Genomic DNA, 23,326 nt, shown 5'->3' on the forward strand with positions numbered 1-23,326 from the left:
TAGGGTATTCTGATTGATTAACCCAGCTCACGTACTGTTTTAGACATTGCTTTAAAGAATTAAGAAGAGGAATAAAGTCAAAGGGGCCTTTTTACCCCTCCAGAGAATTTTAAAATACAATTTTTAATAAAGGTCTGTGCAATTTTGATTGCATTATCTTGAATTTTCTACACAGAATATTAATGTCATTTGTACTTATAAATATGCACACAGTTCTCAAAATTAACTAGATTTGGCAGGTACATTTTGGATGTCTACTAGTAAAATCAAAGAGGAAGATTTGAAGTAGATACCAGGAAGAAGTACTACCAGATTTCCCCAAAAAGTTTCCTTCCCTCCCCCACCCCAACCAAGAAAATGCAAGCAAAGCACTATGGGGGCTACAGTCACTGTCAAGTGAGTAAGCGGCTCCCTGGGGGTAAATTGGGTATTTTGGAGAGATTCAACAACTCCTTCAGGCCTCTAGGGGCATGTCATTTTTAAAACAACTCCCCAGAGGTTTAATTTGTGTCAAAGGGAACAGTCTACTCTCTTATAAAGGCTTGGGTGCATTCTTTCTTCCTCTAAATAGCTGCTTTAGCGTAGAAGCTAGAGGACCAACCTGGGAGTCGAGATCTGGGGTCTAGCCTCAGCTCTACCGTTACCTTGAAGTCTAACTCTGGGCAACTCTAGCCTTCTGAGCCTCAATTTCTCCATCTATATGTGAGAGAGTTTGACCTCATGAACTATAAAGAAGATGGTATGATTCTATGAAAGATAAACTTTAAAAAGTTATTTTACTATAAAGAGCTACATAATTTCAAAGAGCCTACATAATGTGGAAAATTGTACACTGTCATAAATTTTCTTAGTCTAGGTCTAGATATTACATAGCATCATCTTTAAGTACTTAAGGGAAACATTCTCTTTAGGGAAGGGGGAAAGGAAAAAGCATTTCTTTAGCTCTTGCTATATATGTATGAGGCAGTGGGCATACAACTACAAATCAAACTCAAAACTTTTCCATAGTTGAATTGAGGGTCATCTAGTCCATTCCCCTCTTTTTCCATTTGAGGAAACTGAGGCCCAGATAGCTTAAATGACTTGCCCGAGGTGCCATGGGTAGTAGGTATTAGAACCACAGACCCTCCAACTCTATGTCCAGTACTCTTTCCAGTTAATCATATGACTTTCAGATCCTCTAGTCTGGCATTCCAAGTCTTCTACAATCTAGGCCCAAATTACTTTTCCAGATTTGTTTTACTTTACTCCCCTATACCTATAGCCAATACTCCAGATAAACTGGACTAATATTTGGCATACTCATTTTGTTTCTCTCTTTTCATTAAACTGTTTAGACTGTTCACTCTTACCTAGTATGCTCTCTGTGAGTCCCTAGTTCCCTATTGCTATTGAAATGCCACCCGTGTTTCACAACTGTGTTCAAATCCTTCATGAAGCCTTCCCTAATGCCCCAGTCTATTATAGGTTGATCTCTCCTCCCTCTGAAACTCTAAAGTACTCTTTCTATACTCTCTGGGAGGGTGTCTTTGACCCATTTCAAGCTATAGCTTTCTGTGTACATTTTACTTTCCTGGTAGATTATAAATTGCTTCAGAGCAGGCATTGGATCTATTTCATTTTTGTGTGCCCTGCACATCTAGCACATATTAGCCACCTGATAAATATCTGTGGTTTGAATGAATGAATGCTTTAATATGAACAAAGGGCATCTAGGTATAATGGGGGGGGGGAATAATGAAGTTGAAGTCAGGAAGAGTTGAGTTCAGACCCCACCTCTGACATTTTCTAGTTGTATAACCATGGAAAGTCACCTAACACCTCTGAACCTCAATTCCTATTCTGCAAAATGGTTTGAGGAATACATAAAGTACTTCCTTTAAGAAGTTTTGGCAAAATAATGTATTTAAAGGATATATCATTATATTTATTGTTATCAAGATAATTACTCCATGATACATTGTGCCTATTCAATAAATAGGAACCAGAAAAGGATTCTGAGATAAGATGTTAATATGGCTATGGGAAATTCCTGCTTAACAGAATTACACATATTAGCTCTTTATACTTCCTTTAGGAGAGGAACAGAACCCTACTCCCACCCTCCCAAATATGAGCAACAAAACACTACTCCCCCACAAAACAGATCTGCAAGAACTGCCCAGCTTTGATTACTTGAGCTATTCCCTTTGATCATTCCAAGCAGACAATAATAAAGATCTTTCCGATAAGATGAGAGGAAACTCTGTGAATCTAGCCATGCCCTGGTTCATTTGGGGGGTCCCCTTTTGAGGTCATGGTGTGAATCAGGTATGTTGTTCCTATCTCTGGCTCTCTCTGGTTTTATTTTTAAAGGTACTGTTCTCAGGTTCATGTCTGCTAGAAGACCTAATTTCAATTATTTGTACTTCATAAAATAGTGGAAAAGATGACTGAATGTATAGTCAGAAGAAATGGTATTGAATCTCTTACTACAGTTATGACCTTGGGAGGTCACTTTGCTTCCATGGATTAGTTTCCTCTTCTATAATATAAGGGCGTTGGACTAATTGACCTCTATGGTCCCTATGGCCTCAACTGATGAGTCAAGAAAACCATGTAGCTGTGCCTGCTTTGGCTGATTCTTCATTATTAAAGGTCACAAACAATACAAATAGTCACATGAGCTTATAAAATAAGGACACAGATGTTTCAAATGATTGTCAACCCAAGGGTTCAGGATTTCTAGTCCATAAATACATTATTTTTACTAATGTTTTACACAAAAACATTTATTTTACAGCTACTGATACCCTTGACTATGTCCTCACACATCTGGGTGCCTCTATTCCAATTATAGAAAGTATTCCATTCTAGATCAGCAAAGTAAGTTCTCACTTCTTGTAGGAATTAATTTTCATCCTCCTTAAATCAATAAGAGGTGGTCAAGCATATACTCTATTAATTTTTCAGAGATAAGCAATATGTGTTCATATTGATGTTAAACTACTAACACAATAGCCATTTTGTAGTCGAAAGCAAAAAACTAAGTTTAATTAGTCATTTTCTTGAGCATATTTGTGAATGTCAGTGATATTGTTTCCTTTCTCCTTAGAAAGCATTATACTACTTCTTGAAGGCAGCCAAGGCAGGAAGTGCAAATGCCATGGCATTTCTGGGAAAGGTACATATTTTCTTTTGATTAATACTTCAAATTATATTGTGATACAAAAGGGGTGAACTAGAATCTGTATGAGAAAATAATGATATATAGAAGCAAATGACCAGCTGTGCTGCAGTAAGGGTTTTATGGGAACAAATGGACATGAGGGTCTAAAATGAACATTAACTCCATATTATAGAGGACACCATTAATTCCATTTATTCAGGGAAAAACCTGGTCTTTGGAAAGCACTATGTGACCCCACAGGTGAGAAAAGAACTACAAAGGTTATCTGATAAAATAGTCCTCTACCCATGAGATGAAAAACTCTAGCATTAAAGGAATCCATCACCTATGCATCTTCATAGGCAAGTTAGGCTTCCCTTCTAACTGTCACTGCTCCTCTCATGCTACTTCTCTTTATCTCCCATCTCAATCCATATCTCTCTTTCTTCTCTCTTGAATCAGAATCCAAATCCAGGCTCACGTAAATCAATAGTCCATAGTTCCTAACTTGAATTTCCCAAAGGTAGATTTGTTGTTACTGTTTTGGAGTTGTCTATCTGCCTTCATATTTTCTTTCTCTCTCTATAACAGAACTCTTTTAAAATTCCTTTTTTTGTGCCTGGCAATCTCTCCACCAAAAGGTGATCGGTGCCTTTAAACTTTCTGTATCAATTTTCATTAGTAGTCATGAGAATATGTCTGATTTCCTCATATATTAAAGGTTGAATTTAGAAACCAGGGTGTTAAGGGCTATTGATGTACATATTGAAATTTAGGATTGAAGTTCAGAGTATGAGAAGAGGCAGGCTGACTCAGGTATTGTGCCTCTTGAGAACTGCGAGAGGTAGAAAGAAGTGGGTGGATGACTACAACGAGGATTTGGATTTAATGAACTTCAAAGAAAGATTGCTGAATAATGTTGGCAAAGGGGCAGAATATAAGTGAGAGTGAGGAGCAAAGAGTATGTCTTCTTGGTAGACAAAGAAATGCTTCAGGAGGTATGGGAGAAAGAAAAAAAATGAATGAAAAATCATTTGTTAAGTGCTGACTATGTGCCAAGCACTCTGCTAGGCATTGGGAATACAAATACAAAAACAAAGATGGGGCAGCTAGGTGGAGCAGTGGATAAAGCACCAGCCCTGGATTCAGGAAGACCTGAGTTCAAATCCAGCCTCAGACACTTGACACTTACTAGCTGTGTGACCCTGGGAAAGTCACTTAACCCTCATTGCCCCACCAAAAAAAAAAAAAAAAAGGTAGTTCCTGACCTCAAGGAGTTTATAATCTAATAGATAGAGGCAATACACAAATACAGGGTAATGGTGATCAGAGAAGGATATTTTGGTTTGGAAAAGTTACAGGGATAGAAAGTGGAGCCAAACAAAGAACACAAACACACTCTTTGCAGTAGCAGTGACTGTAGTTTAATTATGATTCCAGAACTGAGTAGCAGGAGGGTAAAAAGTATATGCATGGTGGCAAAGTAGTTGGTGAAATGATGTCCAGGAAGTAAAATGAAGCATCCCTGGAGCTGCCCTGAATCTATTGGGTGAAGTGAGGCATCTACCAGTCAGAATAGCAGAGGCTCTAATATGAGAGTTCTAGAGCTGAAAAGGGTTAATTCCTACAGGGCATGAGCTCTGGTATGGGAGGCAAGGCATCTGGTAAGATGTTGAGAAAGTTAAATGAAGTATGGTTGGAGTTGACCTGGATATAACCTTGAGATAGCAGACCCTTGTAAGAAAATCACTAGTGTGTGCATCCATGTATCCAGTGTGGGAGTTTGGCAACTAAAAGGTCCAGATCTTCCAAAGCATAGTTTCTGGTGTAGGCAGCAAGGTAGGTGGTCAGGAATGCTATGTCTCCTGGGGAGAGCCAGGTTTCAATTGGCAAAAGAAGATGGGAAGAGTCTGAAATGAAAAGATTAATGATAAAAGGAAATTTGTCACCAAGAAAGTGAAGGCTTCAGAAGGCACCATGGAAAGGGAGGGTAGAAGAGGATATGGGGTTGTGGAGGCATAAAACTGAGATAGATGAAGATGAGACTACAGGGACTATTTGGAGGAGGGAGATATTTTTGCCATACCAGATGTTGACTCTGAATCATGAAAGACAAGGTAAACTGGAGCTGGGAAATGGTTTGCCACTGCAAGGGGAATGACAGGTTAATTGATAAGGGATTACCAACTCTCTTGGGGTCCTGGAACGACTGAGCATGAAATCAGTGAGGGCTTTCAGTCCTTCTGTCTTTCAGAGGCTGAAGACCTCTAATAATTCTGAGACCTTGCCAGTGAAAGAAAAAATGTTAGTAATTAAATCTCTGGATGCTGGGCTGAGATCATGTTCTACACACATCCCAAAATGGTAGGGAATGAGGCACACCAAGGAGATACCCTGCATGTGATGCTTTCCCTAATATCCCAATCACCTAGTCTTTGGAAGGCACCATCTTTTCCTCCTCCATTACTTTTGTTATGCTGAAACTCAGGATCTGAAGGAAATAGCTTAGAATTCTTTTCCCAGCAGACCTAAGTTCCCATATTCAGAAGCTCACACCCAAATGAATGCTGGTCCTTGACTTCCTCTGAGCCAGAGGTCAGGCTTCTCATGATTCTAAGTCCCAAGTGGTAGAGGAAGAATCTGGAGGAATTGCGTACCATTCTGGGCACCTCAATTTGGGAAGGATAGTTGTTGTGGTTCCTCCTTCATTCTCTAAAAGGACCAATGAAATCAGGAAGGTGATGGCTTGACTTGCAACTGAATTGGAATTAAGTGAGGCATGACTGTGCAAAGTCATCAGCTTCACTCTCTCTTCCAGAGTCATCTGAGTCCAGTGGGAAGACACAGGTCAGGATGACACGAGATGGCCCTGACTGCATTGGGAGACCCTGGCTTTTTTAAGCTAAGGTCTTTTCCAGGTCTCAGTTTGGCTGAGGCAACACCCATTCAGTTATTAAAGCCAAATAAGAATTGAGGCAAAAGATGGCGTACTTTGACTTCATAATGGAATCTGAGAGGGGAAGATCCTCAGTTTCTTGCCAGAACCGAAACAGTTGCTATTTACAAAGGATATTGATAAGCTGGAGAAGGGTCCAAGGAGGGACAGCCTAGATGTTGAGGGACCCTCAATACAAGTGTCTTTTGAAGAAATTGATATATTTATCCAGGAAAGGAGAAGACTTAACAGGGTCTTCAAGTATTTGAAGGGAAATTAGATATGTTGTGTTTGACCTCAGAAGAGGGAACTAGGAGCAAATGAAGAGTATAGTTGCAGAGAGACACATTTGAGCTTTATATAAGAAAAACACCTTCTAAGAATTAGTAATGTCCAAAAGCAAAATGGGCTGCCTTCAGAGGTTTCCCTCCACTGGAAGTCTTCAAGTAGAGGCTAGATAACTATTTGTTGGAAATGTTGTAGAGAGGATTCTTGTTCAGGTACACATAGGTATACAAAGTAGATAGAACACTAGATCTGGAGTCAGGAAAGCCTCAGTTCAAATCCTTCCCCAGACACTCATTAGCTCTGTGATCCTGGAAACATCACTTAGCCTCTGTCTGCCTCAGTTTCTTCATCTGTAAGATGGGGATAATAGTAACACCTACCCCCAAGAGTTATTATGAGGATAAAACGAGATAATATTTATAAAGTGCTTTGCAAACCTTAAAGCACTTTATAAATGCTAGCTATGTTATTATAGCTACTATTAAATACAGATTGGACTAGATAATCCCTAAGATCCCTCCCACATGTGAAATTGTATAATTCTGTAAGCAATGTACAAGTTTTCCAATTCATTCCTCCACTATCAGGTGAGATCAATCACAAACATCCACTCCAGATTCAGTAGTCTCCTCCTTTATACTATTCTCCATTTTTCCTAGATGTATTTGGAAGGTAATCCTGCAGTACCACAAAATAATGTCACTGCCTTTAAATACTTTTCCATGGCTGCCAATAAGGTATGTAATTCAACATATCACCAAGAAAATGTGCAATTTTTGTAAATGATGAACTAACAGTGGAGGTGAGCCAAAACCCCAGGCAATTTATTGACAATGGATGAGTTTTGTAAACATGGTGAGTAAGATAGTACTGACAATATTAATGTTGGTGAAAGCTATTCTTACCCCTCTAATGATTGTAACTACCTAAGACATCACTTTATAACTCTTCAAGGTTCTGGGGCACACCACACTATGGTGCTGATCTACTTTGGAAAAGGAAGCTTACTTCCCAGGAGTTTCCTCCACAGATAAAATCACAGATGCAGACCAAAAACAATTTTTTGTAATGTTTTAGGGCTTTAAAATGCTTTCCTCTCAACACTCCTGGGGCAGCTAGGAGTTGCAATGGATAGAGTCAAGAAGACCAGTGTTCAAATCCAGTCTCAGATACTTGCTGGCTGTGTGACTTAACCGTTTGCCTCAGTTCTTCATCAGTAAAATGAGCTGGAGAGAAAAATGGAAAATCACTCTAGCATCTTTGCCAAGAAAACCCCAAATGGGGTCACAGAGTCAGACAGGACTGAAATGACTCAACAACAACACCCCTGGGAAGTAGGTGGTATAAGCATTCTTATCCCCATTTTAAATAAGGAACACTGAGGCTGGACTTCCTAGACAAATTGCCTAGCCAAAAAAAAAAAAGTACCTACCTTCCAGTGTGGTTGTGAGGATCAAATGAAATAATATTTGTAAAGTGCTTATTAGCACAGTGCCTGGCACATAGTAGGCACTACATAAATGCTTATTCCCTGTCCCTTTCCCTTCCCGCTTCAAGCATCATAGTTAGCATTAAAGCCTAGAGGAAAATATTTAGTAAATCTTAAAATGTAATGTGAAAGTGAATGATTATTGAGGGGAGAAAAAGAACTCTTGCTTTATTACTAATAAAAGTAGATGATAAAAGTCCAAGGTGCACCTTCAATCAAAGTATCAAAACCTAGAAGGAAACTTAAAGGTACTCTAGCCCAACCCTTAATTTTATGTATAAGGAAAATCAATTTCAAAGAGGGCAAAATACTTGCCCAATTTCACAGATGTAGTAAGTAGCTTCTAAAATTTAAACCTAGGTCACTGGACTCCAAATCCTGTGGGGGTTTTTTCCACTATATCATCCTCATCAGTAATGGGACAGGCAAAAAAAATCTGACTTTTTCCCTATACCTATCTATACAGAAGAATGGGCCTCTGTTTTACCATACCAGAATAAGGAAATGGAAAGAAGAAGGTGGGGTTCTGACCAAACAGCCGATATAACTGCATTAAAATGGACACACATAGAGAACCATTTCATGGTGAATTACAGAAAAGACAAGGAAGAAATAGGTTCATCTTTCCAAACTAGGCTTCCCTGGAAGGCTCCATGGGGCTAGTTCTAAGAGATGTTAAAAATCATGGGAATGGACATTCCTCCATTTATCTGTTGGAAATCTCCATAGTTTTCTGGGACTAAGAAGGAAGTCCCAGTCAGGTAGAATTAATTACAATAATAGACATATGTGAATCCATCCATACTGTGCTAGGCACAGTAGGGGATAGAAAAATTATCTTAGATATCTTCTACTGCCTTGTTTTAGTGAAAATGGGTGAATATAGATTGATATCTTGAGTTTCTTTGATCATAAATACAACATTACTAATATCCAAAATTCTGAAGTTGCTCTGGTTTTTTAAGGTTTTTTAAGGTGTGTCTAACTTTTCATGACCCCATTTGGGGTTTTCTTGGCAAAGATACTGGAGGGGTTTGCCATTTCCTTCTACAGCTCATTTTACAGATGAGGAAACTGAGGAAAACAGGGTTAAGTGACTTGCCCAGAGTCACACAACTAGTAAAGCCTAATCCATATCTGAAGAAAATTTTGGGAGAGTAGAATTTAAAGGATCGAGAGATAAAATATTGAGGAATAAAAATCTACAGTGAAATTCAACCTTTGAGGGATTACAAGCTTTTAAGAATAAAATCAAGCCCAAAGTAATTTGCTGTTGTTAATTTAGTCATGTTTGACTCTTTGTGACTTCATGGACTAAAGCACACCAGGCCCTTTTATCCTCCACTAATTCCTAAAGTAAGTCCAAGGTCATGTTCATTGCTTACTTGACACTATCCATCTCATCCTCTTCCATCCTCTTTTTCTTTTGCCTTCAATCTTTCCCAATATCAGGGTCTTTTCCAATGACTCCTGTCTTCTCATTATGTGTCCAAAATATTTAAGCTTCAGTTTCAGCATTTACCCTTCCAAAGAATATCCTGAATTAATTGAAGAATTGACTCATTCAATCTCCTTGCTGTCCAAGGGACCCTCAAAAGTCTTCTCCAGCAATACACTTTGAAAGTGTTGATTCCGCAGGACTTGGTTTGCCTTACAATCCAACTGTCACAGCCATGCATTGCAATTGGAAAAACCATAACTTTGACTATATGGACCTTTGTCAGGAAAGGTCTCTGTTTTTTTTAGTATGCTATCCAGATTGGCCATAGCTTTCCTTCTAAAAAGTAAGAGTCTTAATTTCATGGTTGCAGTCTCTGTCTGCAGTGATCTTTGAGCCCAAGAATACAAAATCTGACACTGCTTCTATTTCTTCTCCCTTTACTTGCCAAAAGGTGAGGGGACCAATTCCCAACATCTTTGTTTTTGGTTTTTTTCTTTTTTTATGTTAAGCTTCAAGCCAGCTTTAACACTTTCCTCTTTGACCCTTATCAAGAGGCTTCTTAATTCTTCACTTTCTGCCATCAGAGTGGTATTGTCTGCATATCTGACAACCTTAATTCCAGCTTTTGATTCATCAAGCCCAGTATTTTGCATGATGTACTTTACATATAAGTTAAATAAAAAAGGTGACAATATACAGTCTTAACATACTTCTTTCCCAACCTTAAACCAATCAATTGTTCCATGTGTGATTTTGTATCCCAAAGAGATTTTTAATCATTGCTTCTTGATCTTAATACAGGTTCCTCAGGAGGTATGATAATCTAGTACCCCCATCTCTTTAAAGACTTGCCACATTTTGTTGTGAGCCACACCATCATAGGCTTTAGTGTAATCACTTTAAGGCAAACATAGGTGCATAGGCTTTGTTGCAGCTAACTCCCACTGGGCTTCATCACTCTCAGGCTAAATTGGACAGGATGCTTTGGGAAGAGAAGGAAAATCATATTCCCTGATCCTTATAAGTATAGATGGAATGTCCTTTTAACTCTTAGAACAACCTATTCTCCTGATGTGTGTGTGTGTATATATATATATATATATATATATAAGCTAAAGCTTTCATTTAAGTTTTTTTTAAAGCATAATGGTTTTATAACCCACTTGCATTATTTTTTTCATGATGATTATAAGGGTAGCCACAGCAAATTCATTTTAAATGCACATACCATATAGACTGTTGTGGTGCCACCTTACCAGCCTATATACCACTGGAGAGTAGATGCTAACTTGTACCTTGAAGAAAAATGAACCAACAGTTTTGATGACTAAACCCAAAGGAGATAATCATGGACTTCCACTTAATCAATAGGAGGTCCTTTCCATCAGGGTGAATTGTCACAGAAGGTGAAATAGACAGTAGGAACTACAAATAAAATAATTTGAGATTTTCAGCAGGGTTGTGTGGGCAATGTAACTTTTAAGATTCATTATTTATAAGCTTAAGCTTGATTTCTTTAGTACCATCAGGTTTGACTCTGTGGTACTAGGCATTTCAGAGATTCTAGAGATATGACATAAAAAATGTGTGATATTAATTTAATAAATTGATCTTGGAAAATATATATTTACATATAAGTGATAATAAAGAAATACTATCTTTTGCTTATCTGTGGTGGTAAGGCAAGGACAAGGTATGAACACTTGAAATCCATAAATAAAGACACAACCTAACATAGCCCCTTTCCACTTTTACAATCTTCTTACACTTCCCCTCCACAGACACCACCCAGTGATATTTGCTCTTCCTTGCACAAGACATTCCATCTCCCAACTCAATGCATTTTTCTCCAGCTGCTTCCTATAACTAGAATTCTCTCCCTCCTACCTTCCTTCAGGTCCCAACTAAAATCCCACCTTCTACAAGAATACTTTCCCCAAACCCCTTAATGCTAGAACCTTCCCTCTAAGATTAGCTCCAATTTATCCTACATATATTGTTTGCACACAATCGTTTACATGTCTTCCCATTAGACTATGAAATCAGGAATTGCACTTGTATAATCTATATCTGATTGCTTACTGCCTCAGGGAGAGGGGAGGGGAAAGAGGAAAGGAGGGATAGAATTTGGAACTCAACACTTTAAATAAAAATGTTTATTAAAATAAAAAAGAAAGAACAGGTACTGTTTTTAGCCCTTTTTGTACCCCTAGGACTTAGCACACAGTGCCTGGCTTATAGTAGGTGCTTAATAAATAATTTAATACATGTTTGTTGACTTGACATGACAATATGGCATAGGGGATCAACAGTAATCTCAGAACCAAGAAGACCTGGATCCAAGACTCACCTCCTATACATAATAGCTGTGTAACTATAGGCAAGTCACTTAAACTCTCATTGCCCCCTGAAAACTCCCTAAGATTCTAAGTTCCATATGAGTTATTGATCTTCATTGATAGAAATTTTCTCACACCAATGAAACTGAAGGTTTAGAATATCTCAAAATATATTTGCAAACTTTAAGAAACTAAAGTCAACTCCCTTTCCCCTATCCATTTGTTGTTTCAGTTTCATTCAATTCTTAATGAACCAATAGGGGGTTTTCTTGGTAAAAATAATGGAGTGGTTTGCTATTTCCTTTTCCAATTCATTTCACAGATGGGGAAACTGAGACCAACCAGGTTAAGTAACTTGCCCATGGTCACACAGCTAGTAGGTGTCTGAGGCCAGATTTAAACTCAGGAAGATGAGTCTTTCTAACTCCAGGACTGGCACTCTATCCACTGTGACACTTAGCTGTCCATTTGGGCAGCAATACTAATATATATACTAGAATGGAAAAATATGAATTTCACCTCCTCTTTTCTTGTCTCCCCACGGATGAAAATACAAGGGGGATCTAATGAGAAAATGTCTATAAACCACTTTGCAAACCTTAAAATGATATATAAATCTCAAATATCAGAAAGAGAATCATCAAGATATGAAAGAGCTAAAAGTAGGAAGGAGATGCAAAAAAAGTGGATATAATGCATGTTCTTCGTAATCCAAATATTGCTTGGATTTTAGTTATTCATAATTGCTTTATGCTAATTTCCTTTAGTAAATTCTTTCAATGGTTTGCTGAGATTTTAAAAAATTATGTCCATAATACACTGTTTTAGGGTAATGCAATTGGACTCCATGGGCTTGGCCTTATTTATTTTCATGGAAAAGGAGTTCCTGTGGTGAGTAGAATTATGACACTAACCTTTCATAATTGGGGGATGGGGAAGAGTAAAGTTGATGATAATTCACTGTTTACATGTAAATCAAGGTTTTTAGTAGCTGAGTTTACCATTTGTAACATGAGATGACAAAAATCACTAAAATATCTTTTCATAAATGGGGGAGGGGAAGAGCATAATTTACAAAGATCTCAACTATGATCTTAGCTTGTTGAATGTCATTCTTCTGAGTATTATTCAACAAAAGTGACTACTCTGTGAAAGCTCATTGAGAGCATGGAATTATTTTTGTTTTGCCTTTTCTTTTGACAGAAAAATGATTACTATGATGACAAAAATGGTTAATATCCATTGTAATATTACTAGCCACTCCCTCTTAATGATACTAGTAGTGTCAGAATTACAGAAATGCCCTTGAATTCCTATTTTAAAGATATATTAGGGGGCAACTAGGTGGCACAGTGGATAAAGCACCGGCCCTGGATTCAGGAGGACCTGAGTTCAAATGTGGCCTTAGACACTTGACACTTTCTAGCTGTGTGACCCTGGGCAAGTCACATAACCCTCATTGCCCCACCAAAAAATTTTTAAAAAGGGTGTGTGTGTGTGTATATGTGTGTGTGTGTGTGTGTGTGTGTGTGTGTGTGTGTGTGTGTATAATAAAGATAGATTAGGTTGAGTTGAGTCACACCCTAAGTCCCCACCCTGGGACCTTTCCATGTAAACAAAACCAGTTTGAGCAAGACTAGCTTCCAAAGTAGCTCCTGATGTCCTTATAGCCCCTACTGTTGGGATTCTTGTCACCAAGGGCAAAATAGCCTGAATAAAGTGGCTTTCCTTGCCTGGATTTCCGAAGACAGCTGGCATCTCATGATCAGGCCTTGCTACCTAATGTAACTCTCCCACCCCCTTTTCTCCTGAAAGCATAAGGACCTCTCCTAGAGGTCTCCTGGTGGGACTTCCCCCAGAGTGGCAGGTTTGCCACCCTGTTATCTTGGTTAAAGATACCTTACTCCTCTACTTATGAGTTCAATTTATTTCAGGACTTGACACTTTACATCCCCAGAACCTTGCTTAGTGCCATGAACATAGCAGGTACTTAATAAATACTTGTTGAATTGAGTTGAATTTTATTGAATGTAGAGATAGTTGCTAACCCATAGAAGGCAGTTAATAAGTGCTAGTTGACTGACATATTGAAAATAGTCATAACTTTATGACATATAGAGTAACGAGGTCAGGGAAGTTCATAGTTATTCTGACATTATTTACTTTTTTTTAGAAAGACTTAGAGAGTTTTGCTCAGCCCTTCAAAAAATACAGAAGATAATTGTTACCATGGTGTTCCACATTTACCTTTGAGTAACAGAGTGTAATTATCTTTCAGAATTACGCTGAAGCTCTTAAATTTTTTCAGAAAGCTGCAGAGAAAGGTTGGCCAAATGCACAGTTTCAGTTAGGATTCATGTATTACTGTAAGTGCTATAAATACTGCTGCTTTGTTCAGAATAATAAATACATTATTCATTTCTTCCCTTGTGAAAAAGAAATAAAGGGTTGGCAAATGGGAGGCTTTCCCTTAACTGATCTGCACACAATTGGATGGTCTAGATCACTCAGTGGTGAAAGATTGCTCATTCCTAACCTTTTAAAAATGAATAGCCTTCAGGCACAACTAAAAAAAATTAAATTTATATCCTCCTTTTCCCTCTTTGAGCTTCCAAAGGTGCTAGTAATAGACCTTCCTAAGGGAAATGGTGGCAAAATTGGGATCCTGAACTTTTATGGGGAAGAATCATGCTGACTTGACTTCCAACTACATTTTCTATTGCTTGGTAGCTAGAACAACAGTTTACCATCCACAGAGTTTTGCCGGTGACAAGCATAGGGGGAAAGAAGCTACCACAGAAAACCTGTAGCAGTCACCTCTTTTCTAGCTATAGTTCACCCCTGTCTGGGTCCCACTACCAGGTTGTCCTCTAAGCAGAGTAGGACCTCACAGAAAGAAATCTCTTTACCACTGGCTTCCAGTCTCTCCCTTCAATTCCTTTGACACTGTCAGGGGAAACAGTAAGCATCATTCCTCTAGGTCTGGGGTCATGGTGAGGAGTGGGGGAGGGGGTTCCCTCTTTTGTGATAACCACTCCTTGCTTCTAGTTTACTCTAGACACAGTTCTAGACCCAGGCTTCCCTTCTTCCCAAAGAGAAATTGAAGACTATTAGTCTTGTTATTAACAAGTTGGGTCCAATAAGGCTTCAAATATACCTGAGTGAATCCTCTTACCTTATTTCCTTCCCTCCCTAAGATATTAGCCAAGTTCTGAGTAGCCCAGAGTGTGCTTGGGAAGACTGTTCTTGGTCTGGAGTGACTCCAGATGGCCTGAATCCCTCACAGACTGATTTGGGGGGGAATGCTGCCAATACGGAATAAGGCACCTTAGTGTGGTTTGGTCATCAAGCTCACTCCAAGACCTCTTGGGCTGTCCCAGAATCATCCCCCTAGTTTGCTCTCCAGTCTACTAGAAAATATTTTGGATCATGGATAAGTCTGGTTTGAGTTGGACTTCCCGAAGCTGGACCTTTTCATTGTTCCTGACTACACAGGGTTGGTAGACATCAGGTTATTATCCCCTAACTGGCCAGACACACAAATGGGCAGTCCAGACAACACAACTGCAAAGTCAAGAAGAGGCTGGAATTGGGATGGTCTTTTAGGAATAGGAAAGGAGTTGGAAAGCTATGCACAGCTTGACTTTTGTCTAGATATTTTTATCTCATGGTAGATCTTCTAGTCTCCATTTCTAGATGCTAGAGGTAGTGCTGTGGATAGAGTACTGGGCATGGAATCAGGAAGACCTGAATTCAAATCCAGCTTCAGATATTTATTACTGTGTTACCCAGGGCAAGTTACTTAACCTCTGCTTCAGTTTCCTCAACTTTAAAATGGGAGGGGACGAGGAGGGTGTCATAATAGCACCTACTTCTCAGGGTTGCTGTGATAATAAAGTGAGATAATATTTGTAAAAAGCAATACCAGGCACATAATAAAAGTTTAATAAATCCTTATTCTCTTCCGTTCCCCCTGTCCAACACAGAGCCCATCATACTGTTCCAAACATAGAAGCCAGAAGTATTCTTAAATTTTCTAAAAAAATAACCTTAATAAAAATCACTGCCAATTAACTTTCTTAGAAAAATAATTCAATCATCCTTCCTTAAATCTGTGAACATCTCTCGGACAGTTTTCCCTTTTCTGACTCAGAATCTAAAGATAGTCAACACTTTTCAAATGCGGAGAGAGGTCAGGGATGTGGGAAACCAATTTTCTTTTGAGGGGGTTCTTTTAGTCCTATTTAAAACCACAGCCACCACGATGGCATTTTATATTACTAGTCTGTAACGGAAAACAGAAAAAGGTGGAGCTCAAATCAATTTTAATTTTCAGCTGGCTCTGGAGTGTGGAAGGATTATAAACTTGCCTTCAAATATTTTTACTTGGCATCTCAGAGTGGACAACCCCTTGCCATTTATTATTTGGCTGAAATGTATGCTACAGGAACCGGAGTGCTGAGATCATGCAGAACCGCAGTTGAGGTAAATAATGAGCTTTTAAAAGTACTAGTCATTTATCATAGTGAAGAGACTGTATCTCTCTTGAGCTATGGGTACTTTCAATTTCATAGCTATTGTCTCCTTTGCTCTTCTTTTATAATGTGGATGCTGGTGTTTGCCCAAAGAGGAAAACATTGATAGAATTTAGATGGGGAATGGGAGGATGACAGTCCAATCTCATTTCTCCTATCTGGAATTTGGGTTTTTCATCAAGTTTGCAACCTTCCATTGAATCCTTGTGATGTTCATCAAGTTTGGAGCTCTCCTTTTGAATTCAACGAGGGAACTTCCAATCAGCCTTCCATCAAGTCATCCAGGCCATTGGGTACTTCCATTTGAGAGAGGAGTTACTGCTTGAAAGAGTATGAGGTGTGCGTGCGTGCATGTGTGTGCGTGCGTGTGTGTGTGTGTCTGCACGCGCACACACACACACACACACACACACACACACACACACAGGAGCCCTTCCTTCCCAGAGTTCAGGGGTCCTTAGGTGGTTGGTTGGATGACAACTTAGGGACTGATTTCTTTAAACCTCAGTCAGGGATGTATTTTTCAAAAGCCCACTAAGTATTTCATTTTCCTTCATTGATTTATCAAATACTTCCTCTGTACCACTATAAATACTTCCAATGTTGCATCTGGCCCCTCTGAAACTTAGTTCAAAAGCTGCCAGCTAATAATCTATCTTTAGATTTGTTACTTTGCCAATTTCCTAATGAATTATGTATGGATAGCCTCTTTTGGTTACATAAGGGCTATTCAGCTAAGTTGAAGTTGACCTCCCATCAAAAGCTGTCCTAGCAGTCATATTACCTCTACCCCAGAGGCACTGGCTTCCCTTTATCCTCTTCTTTCCATAGCATCCAAGATCTTAAGACTCCTTTCCTGCAGCAGCATTGTCCAGGAAGACCATTTGTTTTAAATAGAAGTCGATAAGCACTTTTCTCGCCAAATAGCCCTTATTTAAGTCAGCAAAGAGAATATAGCCTCCCTTGCCGAAGCTAAAAAATGAACTGCTATATTTTTGTACTTTCAAAATGCATTAACTCTTCTTCCTAAATAAACTGTGCTTTGAAAATCTGAACTTCCTGAATGACTGACCAGAAAGGGCTAAAAGACTGATGATGTTCATCATTTTCCTGGAATTCAGTATAAGATCTCACTGAGCCTGTTTGATTTCTCATCTTCTTTATACAGCTTTACAAGGGTGTTTGTGAACTGGGCCGCTGGGCCGAGAAATTCCTGACAGCGTACTTTGCCTATAAGGACGGTGATATAAATTCATCCCTTGTTCAGTATGCACTGCTAGCGGAAATGGGGTATGAAGTAGCTCAAAGCAATTCAGCATTCATTTTGGAATCTCGTAAGATAAGTTAAAATTCTCTGCAATTCCTTTATCACCTGTATACACATAGGGCTTGACCACAGGGGCTGTGGAAGCCACACTAACGGGATGTCTCCTTTTTCCAGAAAAGGCTACCATTCTTAAGAAGGACCAGATGTACCCCATGGCACTTCTTCTGTGGCATCGAGCTGCAGTTCAAGGTACAGGACATCAAGTTAAAAATAACTTGCGACTGTCCGTTCCCGTTAGTCTGATGCACTGCAGCCAGGCTTCTTAGCGTATAGAGGCTGAAAGGAGGGGAATATCAAATAGGTGACATGTCATGCTCTACTGAAGTTAAGGTCAGCGTTGGGTTAGCTTTGTTTCTGGCAATCATTTTCTTCATTGCTACAAGGATTTCCTAGCTTAAATAAAGCCAGAGGTATTTTTTGAATTTCCACCACACCCAAGTAACTGCCTAAAAAGCAGAGAAAAAAAAATTTATACACACATGTATGTATATATGTGTACACACATATACACATAAAACATATGTATATACATACATGTATATGTGTACCTATATGTGTGTGGTATATAGAGAGATTATTATATTATAATGGTTATATGTGTTATAAATATAATTATATAAATTATTATATTATAATTATATATATGCATGCCAACCAGCCAGTCATCTGTAGTTGAATAAGCAGTCTTAGCAGGTTCTGGAGTAACCATGACCTGAATTCAAATGAATCACATACCTAAAAACTTCTTTAATGAGAATTATAGTGAATTATATTCATATAGCTTTGTAAAGTTTGTATTTATGTGCCTGGCATATAGTAGGAACTTAATATATGTTTGTTGACTTCATCACAAGGTGGGTGTTATATGCATTATCATCCCCATTTCACAGATTAGGAAAATGAGGTTTAGAGAGATTCAATGACCTGCCCATGGTCACATAGTTTAAAACTGTGAAGCCTAGAGGTTCTGACTCCTATGTTCTTTCCATTACCACACAGGCCTCATGGCAAAAGACTGAAGTTTTCAAACAACATCTTCTTCATTTGTATGGGGGGGGGCCCCCCCGCAATGAGGGTTAAGTGACTTGCCCAGGGTCACACAGCTAGTAAGTGTTAAGTGTCTGAGGTCACATGTGAACTCGGGTCCTCCTGAATCCAGGGCTGGTGCTCTATCCACTGCACCACCTAGCTGCCCCCCTCTTCATTTCTTAATAAATAGTTTCAGGAGGGGGCAGCATATATATATATATATATATACATATATATATATATATATATATATATGCTAGCTTTGCTGATGTAGTAGACTTGGAGTTAAGAAGACAGAAATTTAAATTCTACCTCAGACACTTACTAGCTATGTGATCCTAGATAAGATACTCTCTCAGTCTGTTTTCCCTATTATGAAACTAGGACAACAGTAGCATCTACCTCAAATACATACGTGTATATATTTCTTTGTAAGCCTTAAAGTGCTATACATTTTTTTATTTTTAAATTTTTCTATTTTTTTCTGATTACATATAAAAACAATTTTAACGTTTGTTTTTTTAAATTTTGAGTTTCAAAATTCTCTCCCCCTTTCCCTTCCTTCCCTTCTCCTTGAGAAGGTAAGTAATTTGATATAGATTATACATGTTCAGTCATGCAAAACACATTTCTATATTAGCCATGTTGCAAAAAAAAAGACAGAAAAATAAAGAAATTTTTTTTAAATAGCACGCTTTGATCTGCATTCAGATTCCATCAGTTCTTTCTCTGCAGGTAGATGTGCTATATAAATATTAGCTGTATAAATATTAGGAGACATTTATATAGCGCTTTAGGTTATGGTGTTTTTATAGAAATTTCCCTATTTAACTCTCACAAAGTCCCAGGTACAAAGGGCAGGTCTTATTATTCCCATTTTACAAATTAGGAAACTGGGATTCAGAGATGAATACTAAGACCTAAGCCATCTGAATCCCAGCTCAGTGCTCTTTCCACTGTATCATTCATTATTTTTTTTTTTAAAAGAACCTAAGACATAGAGATGAGCCAGAGTATTCCCTTTATGTAATGATACTGGGTGGTAAGCTCCATTGACACCATTCTCCTCCTCCACCCCAGTTTTCAGTGAGGAACTTCTATTATTTCCATAGAAGTATATTATTAAAGCAGGGTGATGCTGCCTGCCTGTCACTTCTGTCATTCACATTTGTGAAGCTCTGTCGCAGTAAGAGAGCAATTTTATTTCCAATGAGGTCTCTTAAAAATACTTCATGCTAGGGCCAAATCACTCCCTTTCATAGGAAGTGAACATGCTTTTTTAAAAAAAATTATCTAAACCCATCTTAATACAAGGACTAGAAAAGGACACCTTGGTCCCTTCTCAGAGCCAGCTGAGATAGTAATACTGCATCAAGCCATCAGGGTGGCTTCGGTTTGGGGGCATTTCCTTAAAAAGAAAAGACTGTTTCACAAAATGCAGTACACTCAGTTCCGGAAACAACATAGAAATCAGTCGGCCTCATCAATCAGTTCAATTGCCACAAAACCAATTATTCCCAACAAGGAAGTATCATAAAAGAAAAGATTAAGAAGAAGGAAAGCTGAGAGCTGAGAATCCTGAGAAACATTAATGTCTCCTAAATATAATGGGCAGGTGGCTAAAGATAATGGGGACTGACTAAAGGTCAGTCAGAAGCTATAACTTTAATTGTGTAAAGAATCTTGGGAAATATTGTCTCCTAAGTGTAATGGACAGGTGACTAAAGATAATAGGGACCGACTAAGAGTTGGTCTGAAGCTAGGGCTCCAACTGTATAAAAAAATCTAATGATTAAACTTTTCCAATTAGTAATTAATTGATGATGCTTCTTTGGTCAGCTACAAGAAGGGAAGAGGCTTATTCCAACATTATCCCAAGACTTTACCAAATGTCCTCAGGCCCCTGCATTAGAAAGACATAAAAGAGAAAGAAACAAATCCACTGCCTACCCTGACCCTTTTATGTTAAAAAGGTACAGAATCATATAAGGGCAGTCTACCACCCTTAGGCCATGGACTGTGCTGGAAAAATCCCCTTTCCTTTTGTCCAGTCAACATCTTTCACTGTGTCAGTGAATCAGGATTGATTCTGGCCCAAGGGTGTCTGAAAAGACTAGGAAAGGGGGCTCAGAATGTGCCAACAGAAATGTCATTGACCTTGTGGCATAAATTCAACAACAATAAAAGTATAATCATCATGGGGACATTTATATAATGCTTTAGGGTTATAGTATTTTATAACATTCCCTTGTTTTAATCCTTACAACAGTCCTGTGAAGTAGTCAGATATTATTATTCCCATTTTACAAATAGTGTGAACTCTGTACCCAAGACCTCAGAAAGCTCTCAGCACGGCCCAATACATAAACCTTCCCTAGAGACATATAAAACACAAGGAAACAGAGACATAGAGGGAAAATCACCCAATTACAGACACCACAAGTCCCTTCTACAAAGCTGCCCTATTCTGCCTCAGAGAAGTTTCCCATCTTTTTATCTCACCCTCTTTCTAAGGGAAGTCATGTCTGTCATAGCAACAGAATGGGTCAGCCTTATAAATACCAGACCAGAAGTTCTATCTCTCTCTGCTCTTAGAGATTTAAAAATTAAAAGTGGAAAGGATTTTTAGAGTTCATCTCTTTCAGACCTCTCATTTTATAGATGAGGAAAGAAACAACTTCTAGAGACATAACATACCTTTCCCCCCAGGCTTCGCAATAAGTAGCATAGCCAGGATTTTAATGCAAGTCCTCCCACTTGAATACACCATGATTCCCGGTGCCTGCAGTCAGCTCCAGTGAGAAGGAGGCTGGTGGTATCCTTAGAGTCACTAGCCACCAGCCCACCTTATTTCTATCCTCATAGATCAACTGCCCTGACATCCTTAGGGCAGTGCTCCTGAGAACCTGTCCCTAATACTACATTCTCCTTCTAGTAGTGAATTCTTATTTCTTTAGGCTGAAACAGAATCCTAGGAAAAGTTTCTGTGTCATGAACCTGCTTTCCACTTGTATAATGAGTCTGACTAAATTTATTTAGAGGTGTTATGGGGTTGGGACATATCAAGGAATTTGGGACTATGATAAGCCCATTAGGTGTGGCTGATGCCTGATTGGGCCAAGGGATAGAGATAACTCCAGAAGTCGGGAACTCCACCCCTCATTCAAGTTTTCCCCACCCCCAAAGGGAACTTTTCCATTGTCAGGTGGTCACCCCATCTGGTCACCCGATCTACCATCTATAAAAACTTTTGCCTTTCTTCTGTTCTGAGAGAAATGCGTTTCAGAGAATCATGTCTCTAAACCATTTTCTCCCCTCAAGAGTCTATCTTGGTTCCTTTTTCTAGTACCTAAATAAAAGATTATTTTATTCTAATTGTATTTGTGTGCGAGAGGGTGTAATTCTTTAAAGAGGAATACCTAAGGACCCCTAACACTACCAATTTCCCCTGTGACAGAGAATAGGGTGACCTCTTCCTCCTTCTCCCCACCTCCCATAATTATAAAGCCTCTCTCTATCTCTGAAACTAAGCAGAAATATGAAATAGTTTCCCTTTAGCACTCTGTCACCTCCTGTCTCACATCTTCCTAACCCTGTCCCTCATTCCCACAGGGCCTTCCTCTGTTAGTTTTCACTTAAAGAATCTGAGAAGTTTGTCACCATTAAAACGTTAGCTGAAAACCATTACCCCCCCAAAGGTATTTGTATTTTAATTGGGGATTCTTAAATTACATTAAATTAAATTTGTAAAGACAGAAACACCCAAAAGTTTTGTGATGGTGTAATTTCAGACAAAACTTTAGACTTTGCAAGATACTAGGGGAAAATTTTTGAATGAGAGATTTCAGACATACCTTGACTCATACTAAATGGGTGGATTACCCAGTCTGACATATTAGAAAGGCATTCTCTGTTAGAAGGACTGGCCATGGGTGAGTCAGATGGCCAAGGTTAATTCCACCCACAACAAACAATTACAGTTAGTGCAAAAGATTGGCTTGTAATACTTTATTTCTTTAAGTTGGGAATTGTTATTTTAGCAATGTATTTCTGCCAAATAATATTAAAAAACAGAAAAATTTTAAATGACATTTCAATTCTATCATTATTCTGAGATTTACAGATCAGTCTATTTCCCATTATTTCTCCCACATGTAATACTCTTTTTTTCCTTTTCTTTTTTTCTTTTCTCTCCTCCCCGAGGGGCAATGAGGGTTGAGTGACTTGCCCAAGGTCACACAGCTAGTAAGTGTCAAGTGTCTGAGGCCAGATTTGAACTAAGGTCCTCCTGAATCCAGGGCTGGGGCTTTATCTACTGTGCCACCTAGCTGCCCTGACATGTAATATTCTTAAATTCACTCAAAGAAGAGTAGGGGGAAGGGGATAAGAATTTATCAAATACCTACTGTGAGCTTTACGAACAGTGTTTCATTTGATTCTCACCACAACTCTACTAGATAAGTGCTATTACTAGATTTCCATTTTATAGTAGAGGAAACCAAGTCAAAGAGAAGTTGAGTGACTTGCCCAGGGTCACATAAGCTAATAGGGTTAAATTTGAACTTAGGTCTTCCAGACTCCAAGCCCAGCACTCTATTCAACTGTACAACCTAGCTGTAAAGAATAGGTGAGAGGATATCTATATATAAAAACAAAACAAAAAAACAAATACAAAAAACCCTAAACTGTGAAGAGTTGGTTCTAAATCCTCAAAGGGAGTCTTTAGAAGATTAGTAAATCAACAAAAAGGCTGAAAGTTATTTAATCTTTTTTCTTCTCTTATTTAATACCCATT

At 38.6% G+C, this 23,326-nt stretch overlaps 1 protein-coding gene across 1 annotated transcript in view; it reads left to right on the forward strand.

The window, feature by feature from the left end:
- SEL1L2 (SEL1L2 adaptor subunit of ERAD E3 ligase) overlaps nt 1-23,326 on the forward strand; it is a gene marked incomplete at its 5' end in the record, with an annotated part of 96,718 nt that overhangs the window by 54,460 nt on the left and 18,932 nt on the right. The window contains 7 exon segments of the mRNA XM_043981105.1: nt 3,095-3,163; nt 7,031-7,108; nt 12,469-12,531; nt 13,919-14,006; nt 15,977-16,125; nt 17,344-17,509; nt 17,617-17,691. Of these exon segments, the coding sequence (XP_043837040.1) occupies nt 3,095-3,163; nt 7,031-7,108; nt 12,469-12,531; nt 13,919-14,006; nt 15,977-16,125; nt 17,344-17,509; nt 17,617-17,691 (688 nt within the window).

The sequence above is a fragment of the Dromiciops gliroides genome, chromosome 2, assembly GCF_019393635.1.
Source record: "Dromiciops gliroides isolate mDroGli1 chromosome 2, mDroGli1.pri, whole genome shotgun sequence".
In the NCBI taxonomy this organism is placed as follows: Eukaryota; Metazoa; Chordata; class Mammalia; order Microbiotheria; family Microbiotheriidae; genus Dromiciops; species Dromiciops gliroides.